At 42.2% G+C, this 21,888-nt stretch overlaps 2 protein-coding genes across 2 annotated transcripts in view; one reads left to right on the top strand and one right to left on the bottom strand.

Moving 5' to 3' along the window:
* The window catches only part of focad (focadhesin), a 42,629-nt gene extending 26,623 nt beyond the window's left edge, over positions 1 to 16,006 (top strand). The window contains exons 23-43 of the mRNA XM_030780253.1: positions 1,081 to 1,122; positions 1,892 to 2,000; positions 2,135 to 2,251; positions 2,505 to 2,743; positions 3,207 to 3,296; positions 3,676 to 3,823; positions 4,192 to 4,311; positions 8,031 to 8,153; positions 8,324 to 8,401; positions 10,788 to 10,859; positions 11,111 to 11,213; positions 11,369 to 11,449; positions 11,698 to 11,826; positions 12,073 to 12,188; positions 12,550 to 12,810; positions 13,638 to 13,727; positions 13,994 to 14,171; positions 14,430 to 14,527; positions 14,868 to 15,119; positions 15,316 to 15,391; positions 15,651 to 16,006. Coding sequence (XP_030636113.1) covers positions 1,081 to 1,122; positions 1,892 to 2,000; positions 2,135 to 2,251; positions 2,505 to 2,743; positions 3,207 to 3,296; positions 3,676 to 3,823; positions 4,192 to 4,311; positions 8,031 to 8,153; positions 8,324 to 8,401; positions 10,788 to 10,859; positions 11,111 to 11,213; positions 11,369 to 11,449; positions 11,698 to 11,826; positions 12,073 to 12,188; positions 12,550 to 12,810; positions 13,638 to 13,727; positions 13,994 to 14,171; positions 14,430 to 14,527; positions 14,868 to 15,119; positions 15,316 to 15,391; positions 15,651 to 15,724 — 2,596 coding nt within the window. The 3' untranslated portion in view covers positions 15,725 to 16,006. The remainder of the gene's footprint in view (positions 1 to 1,080; positions 1,123 to 1,891; positions 2,001 to 2,134; positions 2,252 to 2,504; positions 2,744 to 3,206; positions 3,297 to 3,675; positions 3,824 to 4,191; positions 4,312 to 8,030; positions 8,154 to 8,323; positions 8,402 to 10,787; positions 10,860 to 11,110; positions 11,214 to 11,368; positions 11,450 to 11,697; positions 11,827 to 12,072; positions 12,189 to 12,549; positions 12,811 to 13,637; positions 13,728 to 13,993; positions 14,172 to 14,429; positions 14,528 to 14,867; positions 15,120 to 15,315; positions 15,392 to 15,650) is intronic.
* A 60-nt stretch (positions 16,007 to 16,066) lies between these two features.
* On the bottom strand, positions 16,067 to 20,823 carry hacd4 (3-hydroxyacyl-CoA dehydratase 4). The gene is made up of 8 exons (XM_030780882.1): positions 20,742 to 20,823; positions 20,046 to 20,152; positions 19,070 to 19,197; positions 18,527 to 18,639; positions 18,019 to 18,125; positions 16,731 to 16,862; positions 16,337 to 16,452; positions 16,067 to 16,127 (listed from the first exon to the last, which is right to left on the bottom strand). The coding sequence occupies exons 1-7, from the start codon at positions 20,744 to 20,746 to the stop codon at positions 16,370 to 16,372; spliced, it is 675 nt and encodes a 224-aa protein (XP_030636742.1). The 5' UTR covers positions 20,747 to 20,823; the 3' UTR covers positions 16,067 to 16,127; positions 16,337 to 16,369.
* Positions 20,824 to 21,888: the final 1,065 nt, after the last annotated feature.

Raw genomic sequence — 21,888 nt, 5'->3', positions numbered from 1 at the left:
TAGACTGTATTGAATTAGTGATGGAGCCGTAAGGGCAGCACTCTCACTGTCAGAAATTCTGCTGAGGAGGCTTTTTATTGGCCTGGATCTTTATAATTGAAAACAGATCTCGGCCTTTAAGCAGTGATTATAGTACTCTTTAGAGATGCCCCAAAAATCACTTGCAGAAGAGGGAAGGTACAGGGAAGTGTGTGTGTGTGTGTGTGTGTGTGTGTGTGTGTGTGTGTGTGTGTATGTTTACTCATGCATACGTACATGCTCATACCTAAATGTGTAAAGACAGAAGTCTCCCCTAGTTGAGGCTTAAAACTAACTACGTTTACATTTGAATCTGTTCAAACTGAGACTCTTGACCCCCCCCCCCCCCCATCTCTCTCTCTCTCTCTCTCTCTCTCTCTCTCTCTCTTTACACACACACACACACACACACACATAAAATTCATTACATTCACATACAACCCTTTGTTTTGTACACACTGAGGCATGCCTCTCCTCATCTCTCCTACCAGCTCACACATACACACACATACACACACACACACACACACACATACCACCTTTGATCATGTTGTTGGATTCAACCGTTTGACTGAGCAGTATGGATCCTCTTTGAAATCCCCCATTGTAGAGTGAGTGAACGTGATTGAACAAAGCAGTTTCTGGCTGAGATTCTGTGTCTTGTCCCAGATCCTGCTGACAACCTTGGTTCTGTGCTGATGGGTTCCGTATAAATTCTAATACATTTCTCTCCATAAGACTTCAGAGCAGAGAGCTGTCAGAGAGCCCCTGGGCAAGGTTTGGAGTTTGGATGTATGAGGACATTGGGGTTGTAGGGTCAGAGATTGTCTTACCGAGAAGCGTGTGTGTGTGTGTGTGTGTGTGTGTGTGTGTGTGTGGTGCGTGTGTTACCTGAGCTCTTAAATCATGGCCTGAGGAGATGAAAGGTTCTCCTTTTTGACTGCACAGCACAATAAATTATCTCTCTGTTTGTCTCTCTCTCTCTCTCTCTCTCTCTCTCTCTTTTGCTCACTCTCTCTCTCTCTCTCTCTCTCTCTGTCTCTCTGTCTCTCTCTCTCTCAGGGTCAGGGACCAGCTAACTGATGTTATCAGGTCTGCAGCAAAGTGAGTGATATTGTTCAGCTGTCTTCTCCATCCCCTCATCCCCTCATTCCCATTTATTATGTCTTCTCCATCCCCTCATTCCCATTCCCATTTATTACGTCTTATGACCTCCACTTTGTCTTCTCCTCTTCATCCTCCTTTCTCCTCAGGATCTCGGAATTTACTGCTGATTCATCTTACATCATTTTAAATTAAACATTTTGAAACACTCTTGGAGAGAGTTGAATCAAAAGCATCAGACCAAATCCACTCACTTTATGAGATTGGAATCAGACTAATAAGAGAAAAAAAAATTGGTCCTGGTGTATATATCTCAGGAGTATTTGCAGACACATTCTTGTGGGAACTGCTGTCAGTTGCCAGAAGGCTAAAACGGTTATTGTCTGATAAAAATCAGTTACAAGGCACCACGATCGACTCGGTGAAAGGAATATCTGTCGGATCATCTCTGTTGTGCGGCTAGAGATTACCATTCAGTCTCTGATACGCTTGACTGTTCTGGAAAGGATAATGTGATTTATTCATTGATTCCAGATATCTCACTCAACTCGAGTTCTGAGTCTATCCTTTGGCTTAATTAATTTCGTATGACCATTATTCTGAAAAAGAAAAGAAAAAAAAAAGTTCCTTGGACAGTCTGGTTGTAAAATTGTCTGGTTTAGCGAATCTGAGAGATTGATCTGAGAGATTAATGCCTCAGTGGACTGATAATGGTCTTATTTTTGAAACCTTGTTGGCCTGTTAATTGATGGTATCTTTTTATTAACAGAGACAGTTCTGTGGTTCAGGGAAACTCCATTTTGGCTCTAACTGGCCTAGCAGCAGTCCTGACCAAGTACGAGAGCAGTCTTCCAACAGAAGCTGAGGAAGGGCTTGAGGTAGTTGCCCTCACAGTTTTCTCATGAAGCCCAGAAAAACAATACCCAATACCAATACCTACAATGCCCAATACCTAATGCGCAGACTATTAATGAATTAATGTATATTATTTTATAACTTATTTTACATAAAGGTTGGCCCAGAGATCCTTCCGACAGCTCATTGGCTGTCCATGGTGATTGACACTCTGCTGTGCATCGTGAGCACCAGTTATCGTGCCAAAGGCCAGGTCTTCCCCTGGTTCCTTCATGTGAGTTTTCACATCAGCTTCTCAAACTGAGTAACTTACTGTAAGAAGTGCTTCAGATCCATACGCTGTATGTTTTTTTTTTTAAAGCATTTTAGTCTACTGATTGTAACTTTCTGCAGAAGCTGTAGTTATAGAACCCGAACTTGAATGTCAGAGGAGATAGTGGATCGTTTTTAGTATGTGGTATGTGGTTTTTACGTCAAGAATGAGCAATACTGTGAAGCATTTGGGAATGTGTTTCTTATCTCTGCAGCGTTCCTACTCTGGAGGGAATACCGCCAGCGTTATCGCCCGCTCCTGTGCCGCTCTGGGCCTGTCGCTGCTTGTTCCCGTGCTGGTCACCTCCCACAGGGACAGCGTACTCGCTATCTTGGACATATTGGGGATGGGTCTGCCGGGTTCACGGGGGGCGGACGAGTCCCAGGCGGTGCAGTTCCACACAGGCCTGGCCCTGGGCATGTTTCTATCCGCCTTGCATGAAGAGAGAGTCAGGTAACTTCTCCATTGGCCAGGCGCCCACTGCTGTAGACAACAGAGAAAAAGAATAACGTCTTTGGACTGATTTGTTAGCGGTTTTATATAAAGTATTATTATATAATATAATAATATAATATTATATTATATTATTATTGAAACGTAGACAGGGTAGCTGGTTCTGTTTGATTTTTTTCCTTTTTTATGTATTCCATAGTCTCGTTCTCATAGTCTTCCATGTCTCTGCGTATGAAGCATTACTCTCTTCAGGTCATTGTGGTGTAGCTTACCACACACGCACACACAAATTGTTTTCTCAGCTCTTTTTAAAATACCAAACAGAGTCTGCTTCTCTGAGTGTTACCACATTGCCTGCGGTAGAAATTCACCGCCCTGTACTTAAACAGAACTTGCTGAGGTCACCTTCTCAGGTGTCTCAACCCATCCAATCGATTCTTTTCCTTCCTCGTTCTGTACACAGTGACATTTCTGGACAAACAACTGACGAGCTCCTTACGGGACCTCTGGATTCTCTGGAAGCCTGTTGCTTCAACCCCAATCTGGAGTACAAGTCAGTCTGTTTTGTTTTCACATCACTCTTCTTCTCCAAGCACAAATATTTATCTTGAAGTTCTTACATTTTTCCTACTCCTATCTCTCAATATAGAACTCTCAGATTTGACATTTCAGACTTTCAGTCAGGCATTTAGCACTTACTGACTATATATTGTATTAAATATAGATTAACTACATAGACTACATAAATGTCAGTGCTAAAAGTTATCTTTAACATTGGCATCTTAAGTGCTGGTGTTTTTCCCCCCCAATGCTAAATATTTTTTCTTCAGCTCTGCCATTTCCCTGTTAGCTCAGACCTTAACGTTACTTGTACTGTTGATACAGCGGTAAGAATGCTAGTGGTGAATGCGCGTAACCTCTCTGTCCCTCAGTGCTGGCTGCGTGCTGGCTGTAGGCCTTGTTTTGAGCTCTCTGAGCTCCAGCAGTCAGGTGGCGCATCGCGGTCGTGTGGCCCTCACCCAGGACAGGCTGTTAAAGGCCCTGCAGGAGAGCAGCAACATGGGACGCATGCTGCAGGAGGCAAGTCGTTTTAACCGCGACATCCTCTCAGCGCCGCAGTCGGAGAGAATTAGCCATCTGAAATTAAGAAAAAATAAAATAATAGCAGTTTAAAAACTGCAGTAAATTTTGGAATAAACAGGTTTTTTTTTTTGTTTGAGAGATTTTAAACTTTATGAAGTGAACACATTCTCATATGTGTTCTTAGAAATGACAAGAAATTAGTTATAAAACATCGGCTGTTATATTCATTTTGCGAGTGGTAACTATGTCATAGTGAAGTGATAACAATTGCCGTTTTCCTGAAGCCATCTGATGTCGTTTATCTGATCAGTCAGAATGACTGATCAGATAAACGACATCAGACAAACTGATCCTACCCTCTGTAGGTACTTGCTTATTCAGTGGCCTGTGTAGGAGTGTCAAGCTTCAGCGCTGGTATCTCTGACGCCAGTAAAGCTGAGGAGATCATGAATACACTGCGCGCCATGACAGAAGAGAGCCAGCAGGTGAGTCTTACATTCCCGCGACGTTCATCAAACGTAGACGAAACCTCTCTTAACCATCAAGAAGTGTCTGTCGTTATAGTTTTTGGCTGATGTAATGTGAACAAGTAAAACTTTTTATGAACCATAAAGATAAAAGTACTAAATTACAATATCCGGCTTTTAGTACTTTTAGTACCAGAAAAGCACTACTGAGATTGTGTTTACAGAACGTAAGGCTGCCGTATCTTGAACACATTTCAAGCCAGCAACCATCGGGAAATAATTTAACAGCTTGGCCTTTATTTTAACCATTCCCTCCACAGTCTCTCTTATCTCAGTGTAAGCTTAATGCCTTTTGAGTACCACCACCTCCCCTCGTTTTAGCTGAGGGTTTACTCATTTATGTTATATAATCACACATCAGAACTTAATTAATTAATATTTAATATTAATATTTCGTCCAATGTCACTAAACAGCTTTACAGGTAATGTAATGTTATGGTCATTAACTTCTCTTTGTACAGAACACAATAAATCCGTTTTCCATCATGGTCCAGTTTGGTTCTCATTTTTGCTTTGGTCTCCCTCGGGGCTTATATAACCTCACTGACCTTGAAACAGTCTCGGAGCCAGATGAAGCAGAACCACTCAGAGATGAAAACGATTGGAGAAAACTGTTTCACTCAGTGTTCCACCTCACATGACCTTTTTTGTGGCTGGGGGACCCACCACCGTTCCCCCTGTTTTTGCATGCTTTGTCCTAAATCTTTGACCTGGCTCCAATTGCAGCGGTGGAGTTGTTCTTTGTTTTCTGTACTTTTCATGTTGTTTGTCTTTCAGTACAGTGTCTTTCTTAGTGAAACAGAGGACATTGTTGACTCCAGCTGAGTGGCTGGTTGGTGTGGGAACAGATGTCCTGATTCCCTTTCCCATCGTCAGCTGTGTTGATCAAACCTCATGTGTCAGTGGAGTAGCTTTGAGGAAGTCCTCCAAGGAGTTACTCAAGTTTTAACAACCCTCTCAGCTTCCCCATTCCAGCATGAAAACCTTACACCGCTTGTCACGTGAGCCAAATCAAAGTCTTTTGCAAGCTGAGTGAATTCAAGTGAAGAGAAATTCGTGTCATCGTCACTGATTAGAGTTCCTGGAACTCCCATGTGACAAAAATTGCCTTGAGTCACTCCATAGTCGCTTTTGAAGTAACCGAGTATCTTCTCCTCGGCGTATCTTGAGAAGTAATCAAGGACTACAAAGTAGCTTTGCTGCTTTCATTGGAATAGGTCGGCCCCAACCTTCTTCCAAGGTGTACTACATAAGTCTGTGATGAGAAGTGGTTCTAGGCTGTCTGTTGTGTCACAAAACCAGATGAATCATATGAAGCTCTACAGATTCATGCACCCTTGCCAAACATTAGCGTCCCAGTGGCCTTGTCGGATGGTTTCAGAAGCCTCCCAACTTTGATGAATAATCCATCTGCTGAATGCAGAGCTGCTCTCTCAAACCGGAGTGGGAGATGGCCAGAATGGCCCGGGAACCAGCCTGACATGCTCTGATTAGCCTTCCTCGAGCTTTCCTCTGAAATATCTTGGCTGAGCACATCTATGTACATTGCTCTGAATCTGTTAAAACTTTTGTGTTGCTGGTAGGCTTCGTGCTCTACGGTCAATGTTCAGTCCACGCTCATTGTCTTGTTGAGCTTTTGTCACTATGGCGAATAGCGACGCTATGGATAAAGCAGCAACAGCGACCAGATTGTTTTCACACACATGAATAATACTGACAACGAATCTGAGCAATTCAGAGTAAATCTGAGAATCTTGGACAGGAAAATATCTGAGGCTTTGGCCATAGGTTCCATGGGTTGTTCCTACGGTACATTCCAGACTGTTCGAAAAACTACTTGGGCGTTTGTATGCCAAAGTCACTGCCAGATCCTTTTTTAACATGTGCATTCCTGATTTCCATTGTGGTGAGACCCTGAGATGTGGAGACAAAATCAGTCTCTACTGAGACAGGTTCCTACGACAGCAAGCCTCAGGACAAAGCATTAGGAAGAGCAGTATCAGCCCACTTCGCTGATACAATCACTTGACGAGCCAAACTATTTTGTGCCAGCAACACTGGAAAATTACGTTCCGTGTTTGTCTCTCGGAAGGTTCTGTGCAGCTGTGCAATCGATGTCCAGCTGTTGTCATTTTTCAGCAGGTCGTGAGTCAGCTCTCTCTCCGGTCAGGCAAACATGGTGTAATGGAGGTGGTGAAAGGTTTTACTGGAACAATACTTTCCAAAACCCAGAGGTGGGATCCGGTTTGATGGCCAGTTTGGCTCCCTCTGAGTTCCCCGGCGTCTTGCCAGCAGTTGACAGAACATGTTTCTCTCTGCAGACATTTATTTAGCTCGGTAAGGTCGCCTTACCCCACTGGGCTTCATCATAGGAGCCATACCTTCAGACCACCTCTGTGGGTTCTTCCTCTGTGGGTTATAACACCCATCTCCTCTATTCTGCTGAGCTTCTTTTTAGCATTCCCTATGATTGCTGCTGATCCACCATAGAATGGAGAGAACGTAAGAGTCAGCAAAGCTTTATTTTCCATTTTCTAACAAGCCTTCCCAAGCCATTAAAAGCACCTGGGTATGTGCCTGCGTCATCAGCAATATGCTGGATCTCAGCAAGTATTTGTAATCTCTGAATAGCATGTAAACCCAGCAATGGTGTTGTTAAGCCGGGCTGCCATGGAAACTTCCTCTTCGAGCTTTCGCTCACCTTTCTGTTGTTCGGCTTCTTGTCGTCCTTTCACAAACGGCAGACGCTTATTGGGTCTGCACAGATGTCTGCGAGATGGCTGCAACTCGCCATCCCTTCCATCCCATAATCGTCAATAAAGTTTTCACCTAAAGCTTCTTTTTACTGCTCGGCAGTCTTTCTTTTGTGCTTCTGTCAGTGGTAATGAGGCCAAAACTGTCATTAGCTTTGGCTTCCATTCCATAAACAAGTAACGAAAGAACTTCTGGTGAAACCTGGCTCGGATTTGAGGTTGACTCACTTCCTTTGATCTTTTGACACATTCTGAGACCTTGTGTTGTTGCCCTGCCTTGAAAAGGCTTCGAGCCAACAACCGTTAAGAAATATTTTAGCAGGTTAACATTTGTTGTAACCTTGCCAGCGTACTCTGTACAATCCCTCGCATCTCAATATTGGCCAAGTGTATTGTGGATGCCGGGGTGGGAAGTATCTGACATGCATCATTTCAAACAACACACATATCTTATCTCTCATCAGCGAATACGTCTCTTCTTCTGGTTATTAAAAAAGGCTTTTTGACATGCTGAGAGCCCGATCAGTGCGTAAGCCTCATTTAGGTTAGCGCTGTGACAGGGATTACTGTAATAACCCTGCTAATCATGCTAATCCTCCATTTAAACGCCCCCCGCTAACACAGCCCAGCGGGATTTCCCAAGCCGTCTGGGAAACCACCAGATATAGTGGCGTATTTGCTTGTTACCACCCCAATTTCACAGAATTACATGGTAAACAGGTTATTAGCAGCCAGATATCACTCCTTGACTGGAATGATCTCACTTGAGTTCATTTCTCAGGGGGCTTAAACTTGACACATGAAAAAGTGGTCAGATAGTGACTTAACATTTAAGACTCTTTCCCTGTAAAATATTGCAAACGTGTTTTGCAAATTAGCTCAGAATACAAGTAACACCATTAATTTTCCATGTGTACTCTGCAGACTCCAGGTTTTGCCTTGGCTCTTGGACTAATCATCCACGGTCTGTCCTCCTGTGGCCATGGCAAAGCAGAAGACCTTTACCCACGTCTGTTGGCTGCTTGGACCAAAATACTTTTGGCAGAGGTGCATCTTGCAGAGCGTCACAATCGCACTGCCTGTCTTTTCTTTGCACATATGGTTTCAAGTGTGGAATGTTGTCAGTTCTAAAATCTGTTTTTTTCTCTCTATCTATCTCACATTTTTTTCTCTCTCTCTTTCCTTCTTTTTTTTTTTCCTTTCTTCCCTTCTTTTAGGGCTGCCCTACCATGCAGAGGTTAGCTGCACTCAATGGTCTAATCGCGCTGGTGGGATCTGAAAGTGCTCTTATTCAGGCAAGTCAATGGGATCACATGGTTGCATACACTCAAACTTCTCTGTGCTTGTTTTCGAAATAATTTCCAACATTTATGGAATCCGACTAGAAGCTCTATTTTGCAGAACGACTTAGATGAATTCTTTGTAAGAATTAATGAATACAAATTAAATTGCTATAGCTGTATCGTTCCATTCAGCATCCGTGCAGTGAGCCTGAATATCGTTGGGTCATTGAGTTTGGAGATCATAAATAACTATCACTGTTAAAGATGCTGTTTAGAAAAATTAGGTCTTCATGACTGAAACATACAATATTTATGGATCCTAGGTCATTGAAAGCTGCTCTTCATTTGACTGACTTGCTAAAGAGAGGGGTAGGAATGAATAGGCTTCAAATAGCTTGACTAAAAGTCTGGCATTAAGCATCAGCTGACTACCTGCTAATTAGCCCACACCACTGAGCCATTATTGGTAAGTCTAAAGTTCTTGGGCTGATGCCATGGAAATGCCAGTCTCTTGTGGGCATTGCCCTGCCATCACCCCACACCTGTGCCAGCGGAGGCTTTGTGTGGCAAATTACATCCATCACTGCCCACCCCTCCCTCTTGCCACTGGAACGGTGGGCACCAGTCATTATCCCGCCTCCTTCACCCCACCCACCCCCGTCTCGTCCATTTAAATGCAAATGCCACCGCATTTGGAAGGCAGCCAGGAAGTGTCTCCAAGGAAACGGCGAGACTCGACAATAGTGGTTAGGCAGGGTTGTTTTCTCTCTCTGTCTCTCTCTCTCTCTCTCTCTCTCTCTCCCTCTCTCTCTCTCTCTCACTCTTAGCTGAATTGGATCCTTCTGGATTTCTCTTGATTGCAGAGCTGCTGCCCCTGAATGGTCGCTCAAACGTGTGTTTAAGGCATTTTAAATGGTTGGAAAAATACAGGTGTTTTAAAATACATTTTCATCCATCATAGTCTTGATTATTTTAAATAAAATACTTAAACGCAAATTTTGAGGCCTCTCATTCAAGAAGGTGGTGGAGAAGGTGGAGAAAATTGATACATTGAGGAAAAACGTAGAAAATTTACTTTTCCCGATGTACTTAACTAAACAGTGTTGTATTTGGTGTATCAATTCAGTACTTTATGTAATCATCTTGAATTACAGGTGTTGTCTTATTTTTCCCAGTTGGCTGGAAAAGACATGTATTACTTTTACATGTATTCATTTCTCAGATGCCTTCATCCAAAGTGACTGACATAATGAATACATACAATACATGAACAGTAAAGCTGACATGAGACAACAGACAGTCCCGGTGTAGTTCTAAGTGCTGTTGTGTAGCTGTGAGTTGCATACAACAATGTTGACAATCTAACACCAAAAGCAGACTGCACTGCGTAGTTCGCAATGTCATCTTACAGAAGGGATCTAACTCGTCCTGGCTAAGTTAATAATAACTGATAGTAATCATTATTGTAATTATAGCAATTAACAACTAGTAATTGTGTCCTATTGCAGTCAGTCAAAGCATTGACATACGACCAACCATGTAAAAAAAAAAAAAAATTTAAAAATGACTTGCCAAAACTGTTGGCCCTTGTACAATACAGAAGTTAAAATCGTTAGGAACACTCAAGTTGAAACACTAGAGCAGATACTGGTGGGCTGGATGAATTTTTCGGTGCCTGTAGGGTGTATTCAGAGCTAGCAGCACTGGTTTTGATTGGAGGCTGGAGTGTGGCCGGAGAGGAGCTTCGATTGAGTTTATTCTTTTATGTTTATTCGTTATTTTATATTAATCTGAATAGGACATCTGATATTGAGATGTTTTGTGAAGCTTAGCGGGGCATATAAATGCCTCAGTCAATCCATCACCTCACATTCACCTCAAGGGAGCTGCCTAGCGTAATTTGTAAGCTTTCGCTGGCCTGGACTAACTCCATTTAATTGTGTCTTCACTTAATCCTCCCTCATATCTATGTAAAAGAAGCATATATATGTTCGTTAGGTAGGCTATGTATACATGTCCTATATGTTCTATATAGACAGTTCTATCTAGTAGAGCTGTCTTTTGGTGGATTTGGGTCACCTCTTTCCAAAATAATAATTAAATCGTCTGCACTGTGTTTTCCAGATTTAACCACATGACTGCGCTGTTGAGCTAACTTAACAATAAGAGTCCAACAGTATCTTTTGACTTTCCCCACTTCAATGTTGAGTCACTTTTAAAACACGAGAGATGGGGGAAATGTCTACAAATTAAACTCCCAAATGTATTTCACCAGTAACACATTTTGACTACTAGGGTCATTTTCTACGAGAAACATGTAAAACACGCATATGATTTGTTTGAGGCTGTTAGAAGAAGCGGTCTGATTTAAGAGCCTTTTTTTTTTTCTTTTCCACAGCTGAAGAGCGAGTCAGAACAGTCGTCCCAGCAGCAGTCTCGGCTGAATGAAGTCATCAGAGCCATTACGCAGGTACCAGACAAGTGCTTATAATCAGACCTCCTCACCCACACACCTGTTTCGATAAAGAGACACACCATTTCACACCACACCATTACATGTAATCTATATCAATCATTTATACCTCACTCCTCCTGCAAATTTTCCGGTTCAAAACAAAATTTGTCTGGAAACTTTCCAGTTTAGAGCAAACCGCGATGGTATGTATTCTATTAAAACGCTGTTTCTCTCTCTCCCGTCGTCCATCTGTTCTTCCTCTTCAGGTCATCACTTTTTCGGGAACGATAGGGCTTCAGTCGAACGGTGCTTGCCTAGTTGGGCACCTGCATTTGGCGCACATGTCCAGTAGCCACAGCAGGACTGCAGGTAAGGCCGCCCTTTAAAACCGTGTTCCCCGACGAGCAGCTCCGTCGGTTCGAACCAACAGGTTTTGAGTTCTAACCCTCGTTGCGATGATATCGACGGCAGGGAGTTGCTCATTCGTGGATTTTGCGAAACACTCTTATCATTCGCCCACACAGTGCCTCAGGACTTCAGTTACCTGCCCGAACGGAGTGTCATCAGAGCCATTGTTGATTACATCACCGAAGCTGGAAGGAAAGGTACCGGCTCAGAACACGGGTGTTCACGTGTTCAGACACTGATGACCCTGTTGTCTCTTGACATCATCATCTCTTTAACTGGTCTTGTACCCTACCTTCCTAGCTCTGTTACAGAGCAGTGTGTCTCTTGTCATTTTTGGGCAAAATACCTGTGAACAAAGCACTAACACTGACCCAGAGTCAGTTCTCGTGGGCATAAGACATCATAGCATTAAAGTAATATTCTGTGGTGTACTGCTTGTCCACAGGGCCTGAGTTTACCCACCCCAGTTTGGTGAAAGCAGTTCTAGGACCACTGGCAACTGTGGGCGGAAACTTCCAGTATCCTCCTGTCAACTGGAGTGCCATCCTCTCTCCTCTAATGAGACTCAATTTTGGTAATGACTCTAACCTTCTCCATTCTTTTAGACTCCTTCTGTGTGAAGAAGTGAATGGATATATTAATCAGGGAAAAACAAAACAAAACAAAAAGAAACAGGAGAGATTGTATTACAAATAAAACATATTGAAAGGATTTAATAATGAGGACATCTTCGGTTACAGTTTACGGTAAGGCACTGAAAGTGGAAGTTTGTTAGAATCATCAATTTGAAACTGTTTGTATTCAATCCGTCCTCCCTCAGGCGAGGAGGTGCAGCACCACTGTGTCGAGCTGGCCGCCACCCAGGCCCAGTCATCCCAGAGTGCCTCGCTGTTTTTGGGCGTGTGGCTCGCCCCCCCACTGGTCCACAGTCTGAGCGTGAGTCCTCCAGTGTATTTGTTTCATACCAGATTATCCCATCTCCAGATTTCTCTGGTTCACCTTTTTTTTTTTTTTTTTTTACACATCATTTTAATTCAACTTTGAACATTTTCTTCAGCTGGGTGGGGTTAAAGCACTACGCTGATTTGAAGTCTTGTTTTACACAAAAGCAGAGTCCTACTGTCCCTTGATGTTACAGTTTCTGATGAATGGCGAATGAAAACCTCTCTTGTCCTGATGTCCTCTTCTCTCTCCCTCTCTCTCTCTCTCTCTCTCTCTCTCTCTCCCTCTCTCCCTCTCTCTCTCTCTCTCCCTCTCCCTCTCCCTCTCCCTCTCTCTCTCCTCTCTCCCCCACTAGTCACGGACCAAGGCTCACCTGTACGAATGTTTGGGTACATGGATGAAGCATGTTGCTGATGACAAGCTGCAGGTGTATGTGGAAAGCCTAGCCGTGCAGCAGTTTAACCCAGACACCCGCGGCCAGCGCCTCCCCCTCTGTCAGTCCGTCCTCCGTGGCCTGGCCAAGGCCATGGCCCTCCCCAGTCCTCCCCAGGGCTGCTGGACCAGCCTGTGCTCCACCACAGAGAAGATCTTCTCCCTCCTGCCAGACCGTATCCAGGTAAAATACACCAGCATGCTCGCCGAGCTGGGGCTTTCTGCCAAGAAAACCTGGTTTGAATCCAATACATGGTACCTTAGGACTTGGGTCCTATGTCCCTGCTGTTTCTCTGGCTTGTCTTTGTGCCACTTGGGAAGGCTTTTAACCCCAAATTTCACCTGGGGTGCTGCAACATGGCACTACGGCAGCGCCCGCATCCCACCCCCCCCCAATCGGTGGCCTTGAAAAAGAGCCAGCATGCTCAGTGGCTCTGACATAATTAAATACAAAGATTCCAAAAAAATAAACGCATGCATAACTAGAACAGTCAGAAATACCAACTGCACATGTAAGGTGGTATAAAATGGAAAGGAGAATAGCACTGAAAAGAATAAAGATTAAAGGGACAAAGAACTCAAGGATGAATTGTTTTGACAAAAAGAAGTGTTCAAGTGTTCTTAATGGCTGTTGCTGCCGTCGCTTGTCCATTAGGTTGATATTACTTTGCAAAGAAAGTTCAGCGTTCGCAATGTTAAATCCATGATATTTTCCTAATTAGTTGCCTCATACCTTTATAGTTACATGTCGAAACATATCTCAATAATTTGTCAGTATGACAGCCAATAGGTCAAATGAAGGCCTGTTTCCTTTTTAAATAGTTCCATCATTACATGTTAATGTAACGTTGATGCCGACAGACATTAACTTGTTTGTGAGATTTCCGGGCTTGAATCCAGCGTAAAACCCCGTCTCTTGTAAAAGCCTGTAGTAAAACCCGGTCTGTTTAACAGTTATTGATTACGTTTGTGTGAGTGTGATGTGATCAAGACTTATTTTTGTTTTTGTAGGCCAGTGAAGTGGAGCTTTACGAGGGAATCTCGTCATGTTTGTCTGAACTGAGCGATACAGAGATAGACAGAATCACTAAAGTCTCAGAGGTAAGGTCAAATCTCACTAAGGCACCAGGTAGAAACTGTCCTTCAAATTTGTGGGACTCACTGTACTAAAAGATTTTAAATTTAAGGGTTTTGTGTTTATGATGCACTCCGAGCTTTTTTTTTTATTCAGATCTATCAAAGCTATGAACCGCAGAGAGATGAGATTAGAGACTGCATTATCAACTTTTCCCTTACTGTAGACGACAACGTTACGTACATAAAATCAGTCAGCTCTTGCTCATCCTCTCGGGGGTTAATTTTTTCAGACCAACCTTGAAAAGACAGGTTTTATCCTGGCCTACTTATGCTCCCGGGGTAGAGTTCCCCTCCTAGGCCTCAATGACATCATCAGCACCGCCCTTAGAACCGCCAACAAGGAACCAATAGGATGGCTGCTCACGCAATGCTTCTACCAAACACGTTTGACTTCCGGTTCAAACACAGGTAAACTGCTTGTCTGTCATTTTTGTTGCCTAGTAACACATCAGACAGACAACATACAGGTGAATAGTAATGCCACAAGCAACTGTATCCCTACCAAGTGTTTTATTTACCGAGTTGTTTTTGTTGTCGTCATATTTGTGTTTTTAGTGAATTAGAAGTGATTACATATGACCTCTAATTAAAGTAGTCGTGGTTAGAAATGTAAGAAGAATCTTACCATGCAACATGGATGGAGTGAAGGTTTATTCACTTCCTCAGGCGTTTCCAGAAGAATGGAGTGGCTTCTGGAGCTTATGGGACACATCAGAAATGTTGTGTATGGAGCAGCAGACGTCAAATGCAGTAGTGTCAAAGAGGTGTGCAATTTTTTTTTCTTTTTTTTTTTTTGTTCCACTCCTCGAGAAAATAGTGTGGAATGACACAAGCTAAAACATGCTCACATACGTCAGCCAAAGGGTTGAATTCTTAAGTTTTCCTCTGCAGTTGGCCAAATGTATAGTAGTTTAAGCAAACCGCCAGCATTCCCGACTTCTCCTGGAATGTTTACCAAGCTAATATATGCCTGAAGGTATGGGGAGGGGGTGTGACTTCTGAAGTGTTTCACTGCTCAGTACTGCAATTTGCCCTCAAGAACCCCTTCATACTTCTCTCTGTGTTAGTGTTGCACTGGTGAATATTTCCAATATTTCCTCGCAGGCGACAGACTTCCTGCTGTGCGTGTTTGCTGCCGCGTTGGTTTCCTGGGCCGACCACTCCATGCCGCTACTGATTGGTGTGAGGGCCCAGTGGTTTCCATGGAGACAGTGCTCGAAGCAACCTCTTTTGCCCTGTGGCCTATATGGTGACCCTATTATCACTGAGCAGACAGTTTCACAGTGCCTGGTGGGACTGCCATACAGCGTAAAGCGACTGTTAGCCAAAGAGCCATGGAAGTCCCAAACACAAAAAGTAGGTCATTTTACATAACGGAGAGGTGATAAATTTACCTTAATTGTCTGTTACATTTGATAAAGATAGCAAAAGATAGCAAAAATTTTCACGTATCAGGTTAAAGTGAAATCGGAGGTGCGGTGGAATTTGAAAGTAACGACTGTTTTGTGTGTTTTGTTTGTGTGTGTGTGTGTGTGTGTGTGTGTTTTTACAGTTTATCGACTGGCTCTTCAGCATTGCTGAAGGTCCAGCACAAAGCCTTTCAGACACAGCCGTCTGTAGTGCCAAAGGTTAGTGAGAACTTCTTAATACTGAACATGAGGTGTTTGTATGAGAACAACTTGTTACATTCAAAACAATGATCATACTTTGGACAAAAAAAGAGGAAAAATGAAGAAAATTGACCAGTGTCTTGTTTTTTTTTGTCGCAGTTTATTATACGCTGAATGTAATTCCATAAACATGAGCTCTTTTTGTTCTGTATTTTTTGAGCGTAGCCCTCATATTGCATTACGTGAGTTTCTTTTTTTCCCCTTTTCTTCCATTCAGCTTCTTTACTGGCGCTAAGATCACTCCCAGATTTCAAGAAGAAGGCTATGTGGACCAGAGCATACGGCTGGTAACCAAAGCAGACTGCGCAAGTGCCAACCATCCATCGCGCAAGCACCACTGAACCGCTTCGCCGCACGCGCTTACGGTCAGCTACAGACCGCAGCTGATTGACGGACGGAGAAAGGAGAACACCGGGAAGGCTCCGATACAGCCGACGCGCAAAAAAAAGTCACTGTCGTTGACTTACACGGTCTTCTTAAACGTGACGTGTGTCAAAAGCCTGATCAAAGCCGTAGCTTTCGTTATAGTGTATAGATAACATGTACAGCTTTGCTTCCATGAATTTTGGGGGGGGGCGGGGGTGGGGACTAAGTACACTTGGAAAATATACACCAATAAAAAATGACTTGTCACTGACTTCCTTTATCAGTGTCCCATGGAATTGATTGTTCAAGCCAGCACATACCAGAGGTCCTGTAAGATAAAAAAAAAAAAGTATTATGATTATATAAACACTGCAGTAAAGGTTACATCCGGAGCAGGACAGAAACACACTGACTGTGTACGCAGTAAGACCACCCTGGAGTGACTGTTCTACATTGTTTTTGATACCCTCTAGCTAAAGTGCATCTGGTTTTCATAGTTTTTTCCTGTTAGCCATCCAAGAAATGAATGAATCTTACAGGAAATGAGGTATGCTTTCCCTTTTCCCCCAATCACTTTCTTTTCTGCTTCTTATTCCAACTGTCCAGAATCTGCTGCCTCTCCTGAAGCAAAAGCCACACAGCTACACATGCCCCTAGAACAGAAGATTTAAAGTTGTGTCAGCCCATTCTAACATTCAGTTTCTCATTTTGATTAATAATTACATAAAGCCTACAACTGCCATTGTAATTTGCAAAAGAATAAAAACATCTACACTCAACATTCAGTTTTCAGCATAGCGTTGTCATAGTATCGCACGTGCATTTTTTTTTTCTTTTTTAGCAATGTTTGTTTTACACTTTATGGCTTTACCTACTTTTCAGCGAGTGTGCAGCGTTACGTAATCTGGTCTGGTTTCCGAGCGTGACTTACCTGCGGCCAGCAGAGGCAAATAAGCCCTGAGGACATGAGGGAAATGGATGTAAACAGAGACGGGCACTGTCAGCTGGACTGAGTACATGCCCTGAGACTCAAAATATGGAAGAGCCTGATAAATACTGACACCTAAAAAAAAAAAAGAAAGAAAGAAACAGTCAAAAAAATTCAACTGACTTGGCAAAGTCTCTGTCTTCTGCTAGCACTTCCGAAAGGGCACTTTTAATTATTTGAGCTGTGTTTTGAGGTGAGTTTTTTTTTTTTTGGGCTGACGAATGAAGAGAAATATTTGGCCTCGTAATGTCGAGGAATTCTGCTCGTTACCGCTCGGTAAGTTCTGTTCTGCCATTTAAAATGAAGCGTTTGGTACATTTTGTCACTTCTTCTGGGAGTTGCTTCATTCCCATGGATTGTTCATCTCTCTCTTACACTTGGGTCTGTCAAAAAAATGGAATGTACTCATCTGCACTTTCTGACTCCCTCATACCACCGACCCCATCCCAGCTTACACAAACACTCTCTTTCTTTCTTTCTTTCTCTCTCTCTCTGCCCCTTCTACAAACTCACTTCCTGCTGACTCAAACTGCTGTTTCCTCACCGCATGCCATGTTCTACACTAAACCCTTTCGACTTGTGTTTTCTGAGATAAACACAATCGTTGAAATACATAAACCACATCCTGGCTGGACTTGCTAGAACACACTGGAACACACTTTAGGATCATTGTCTTTTATATGAAGTCATCTTATTTCATTGATATTATCTGGTTTTTGTTCAGTGTTGGCCAGCTTACAGCCAATAAGGGTTTCATACTGCAAATTCTGAAAAAAAAAAAAAAAAACCCTCTTTATTAAAAGCACATGGGAGAATATATTAAATAGCTGAGTAATGTGTTGATGAAAAGTATTTGAAGCAAATGTATTAAATGAGTATCACTTGAGGAAAGCCTCCCTGAAATTCTTTGCGAACATTTGCGTTTCAATGTTCTCTTCCACCCCTATTTCCTTTGGAACACTTCGCTGATGTAGTGAATTGATATGACTGCCGTATGACACATAACTGAATTACGCAGGTTAAAAACAATGGAACCACTCCCTGGTCTAATTCACAATCAACTTTAGATGCAACTTTGAGAAGTCTTCTTAGTAACCACTTCATTCATCCAATCCCTTTTACAAATAAATAAATAATATATATGTATGTATGTTCCATCTCCGTGTTAGTCAGTCCTATTTTTTGTTGTTGCTGTTTGCTTTTCTTGTGCATGGTACATGTTGGGACGTACCTTCTGCTATGGCGGAGAGTAAGTACACAGGGATAGACAGGGTGTGACGAACCCACAGCATGTTGGATGATGGTGTGCTAATGAGACACATTAATCTGTGTGGATACCTGTTAGATCCAAAAGGCATTTTTCACACAACACTGTACATACCATAATTCCACGCTATCGTCTCCCAAAGTTCTCCTTGGGCACCTTCACTTAATGTCATGTTTTTGGTCTTTTCCCCAAACAAAGACCTCTAATTCTAATTTTTTTAAAGACTTAACTGACAACATGAAAAGCTTTTTAAACTGTGCTAAAGCTCAGATAGATGAGATATGAAATTAATAGTAATATATAGGGTGACTTTGAGGGGGAAAACGCTCAGAATGATCAGACATTCCATTACATCTGAGCAGATAACAGGAAATTTCCCCATTACACTTGTGGCTAAAATTTGGCCATCGTTTTAACTGCCACGTAGATCCAGACTTCATATAGTCTTCTTTTAAAGTGAGATCAAACAAACCTGAATAAGTTCAGTATGTTCCATAGGTAAAACAGCACACATACAATAGTTTTACTCTGAAAATCCTCTTGACTGATGATCACTACAAAAAGAACGAAATTTCTCTCCATCACCTGAGGAAAAGGAAAAGAAGACTTTGTACTCTTTTGTAAACTGTTCAGAAAACATAACGTGTACTCAAAAACGAACATGAAAGACAGTGTCTAAGTTGTGCTGGACCATTCGTCGGTATTTGAGCTAACACTCAACGTGAACGGTTCACGAACTACAACACCGGCACTAATTACATTCATTAGGAGGTTGGGCCGGGATACACAAGCCCACAGTAGATAGTCTGGGCTGGTTTCCAAGACAACAAACTATGCTACGTACTCGACCAAAAACAGATTCTCCATTCCAAATGAAAGTCAAATATTTCTCCTTTTTCTAGAGAACCAGTGCTTCCGCATACATACAGCAGTTTCATTTAGCACGGCCTAACACAAGATGCGTAGAACAGTGCTGAATATGGATGTCTGTGTTGTAATAGTTTCTATAATGTACCTGGATGAAGCGAAGAAGGAGACTGCCCTTCTCGATGCCATCTGCAATATGAAACAGTTCAAGCACAGAGAGCAGCTGGCATAGACTCATCATCACACCCACTGAGTAGAAGGTGTCTGCCAGGGCGTCTAAGAACACACACACACACAATCTAGTGTGAGACACACACACACACACAAAAAAAAAAACCCCAAAACAAAACAATGCAATACAATTTCTGGAATGAGAGGAGGTATGAAAAATCAGTCTCAGATCTGTCAACCGTAAAAGGTCAGTCATGCATATGTAATAGAAAAAGAGAAGTATTTTTGTGTGTGTGTGCTCATAGCTTGTGCGCTAGTTGGCTTTTTCCATTTTTCTTCGGGGGACAGCTGGTGTTAGAGGTTAAAGAAGTGATGATATCCAGGTGATGGTGTCCTTAAACACTTTGGGGCTGGATTTCTGAATACTGATTCAACTTAGTCCATGGTGGTTTTCCATGAAGAAGTATTTCTCAGTTCGCTGGATAACTTCAGTCATAAGTCCAGAATAGCCACTTGGAGATGCTCTCTCATTGGACAGTTTTGACTTTTGGCCAACGAAGAAATCCTGCTTTGTGGAAGACCTTCCCGGACTAAGGTGGATTTTCAAAACAATTGCCCGTTTTACCTTAATAGTGTTTACGTTTGTGACAGACATACACATATATCGTAGGTTCATGGTATTTGACATAGTTTTATGTCTTCGATGAAACTGAATCCAGAAAATGTCTTTAAATCATGCAAGTGTTGGGTTCCATGCTTTAGTTTTTAGTGTTTTCTTATTTTAACAAGCGTTAGTTATTTGGAAAACTCAAGTAGGCTATCAAAAGACAGCCTTTCGTCTGCTAAATCATCCTAAGCACCCCCCTGGCAGCAGCATAAACACGCTTGAGGGCTGGTCCTCGGTACTGCTTAAATAGAAACGAAAATTTCAGATACAAATGTAGGTTGCTTACCCCCACCGAACGACAAGAACCTTGCAGTCATATTCGCGAATATCCATGTGTGCCCGCAAAACTGCAGCAGGTTGTATAGAAATAAGTATGCAAGTCGGAAGCTGCACCTGAAAAAAAACGTATTTTAAAAAAAGTGTTTTAGTGGAAGCAGTCATATATTTGCGCATTTTAAACACCACAAAATCACCAACCACCTTAATGAAATTTGTAAATGAACTGCATTCGACGGTTTTGCTTACTATGATTATAAGGAGAGGGAAACGACTTTGGCTTTCTAAACAAATCTTTCTGTGACCGTAATAAGGATGAATAAATACTAATGTTAATATAAATATATAAATAAAGAACAAGTTCGGCATAACTCAGTCATATTGCACTGACTTTATGCCGTTGGAGAGTGCCGACAAACTGACCATGCATGACATTCTTACACAATTCATCGCAGCTGAAATGGAAAAATACAACAGTCAAAACATTTAAATTAACCATTAATCTGCCTTTTAAAGAAATAAGTGTGCACTGTAACTATACATAACTGAGAAATGCTTTGGAAAAGGCTTTTGGTCTGTGTACATTTTCCTTCACTAACGTTCAGCGAAAAGTCAGAAATGGGTCGAACGATTGAGTTGGTGACATCCCTATGTAACACAATTCAACCACGCGACTCGCGTCAGCTGGACGTGCTTTGATGCTTACCTCATCTCCTTCAGGTAACCAGTAAAGATGATGGTCGTATTACTAGAGACCTTGTAAAAGTTCTGTTTTGGAAAAACCAAGCTCGAGGAAGTCCTCATCAGACGTTTCCCTCTGACGTCAAGGAGGAAGGCCCGGCAATCATGGCCAGTGGGCTTTCCCAAACAGGATGAAAATTTCCAACTGTTTTTTAAAGCAAAACGGTCCCGTAGAAGAATGGGAAGTTTATGTGTGGTGGATATGGAGATGAAAAGTGAACTATGTCGCACTACTAAAATTACATTCACGTCTTACATTTACATGATACAAATACTAATACAAGGAATTAAAAAAAACAAACAAACTCCAATTTATAGTATCCCTCTGACATGTCGCTTCACCTATCAGAACTTTCACGTTTTACAGGCTAATTGCTGTCTGCGAGGTATTTTTAAATCGGTTTTGATAATATAGCCAAATTGTTAAAGACAGTTCATAGCTGGTTGGTTTCATTCAAACCTTGACGCGCCATTCACTCTCAGCAATTATTTATAGCTAGTGTTTGGCTTTGGCTTTGACAACGTGCCAAAATTGCACTGCCGACTGCTGACGGAGTTAAACTACGTTAGTGCTGACGTGACACAGGCAATATAAAGGAAATATGCTCAAGGAGCGCATCCCTTTTTTTATACCAAAATCGCTTATCAAATGTTTTCAAAGATTCTTTCTGTATGTTTTGTTTACTCATAACAGAGCAGTAACTAATGATATCATGTTCAAAACTGTCTCAATGTAGGATACTGCATCATTTGTCACCCAGGCAACGCAGCCCTAGCTGAACGGCACCTCTTTCAGCTAGACTTTTGTTTCAGTATCTTTGATGGGATGAGAATAGATGCATAGATCAATTTGGACTTTGCAAAGAGCGATAAAAACCTGAACAACTCGAAGAATTTCGTTTTTCCCGGAAAAAACGCATAGAGTTAGGCCTTCATATCGCCGTCTGGTGTGGGGTTAACCTTCAAGCATCTCCTCAAGTCTAGTAGCCTACAAAACTGCACTACTTTAAGATCACTGATAGTAGAATTTTTATTAATATCAGTAGTCAGCCTTGCCTACTTGCAGTTATTAGGCCACTTGTTGTATGACTACTAGGCTAATGAAAACTAAA

This window comes from Chanos chanos, chromosome 7 (assembly GCF_902362185.1).
Source record: "Chanos chanos chromosome 7, fChaCha1.1, whole genome shotgun sequence".
Classification (NCBI taxonomy): domain Eukaryota; kingdom Metazoa; phylum Chordata; class Actinopteri; order Gonorynchiformes; family Chanidae; genus Chanos; species Chanos chanos.
Note: the sequence above shows the minus strand (reverse complement) of the source record. Positions and strands in the feature narration are given on the sequence as shown.

Excerpts from the sequence above, each read along its gene's own strand:
- hacd4 (XM_030780882.1), bottom strand. Across the intron at positions 19,198-20,045 it reads GTTCTTGTCGTTCGGTGGGG|ACGCCCTGGCAGACACCTTC; the intron begins GTAAGCAACCTA and ends GTGTGTTCTTAG. Across the intron at positions 18,126-18,526 it reads AACATACTGAACTTATTCAG|GTATCCACACAGATTAATGT; the intron begins GTTTGTTTGATC and ends TGGATCTAACAG.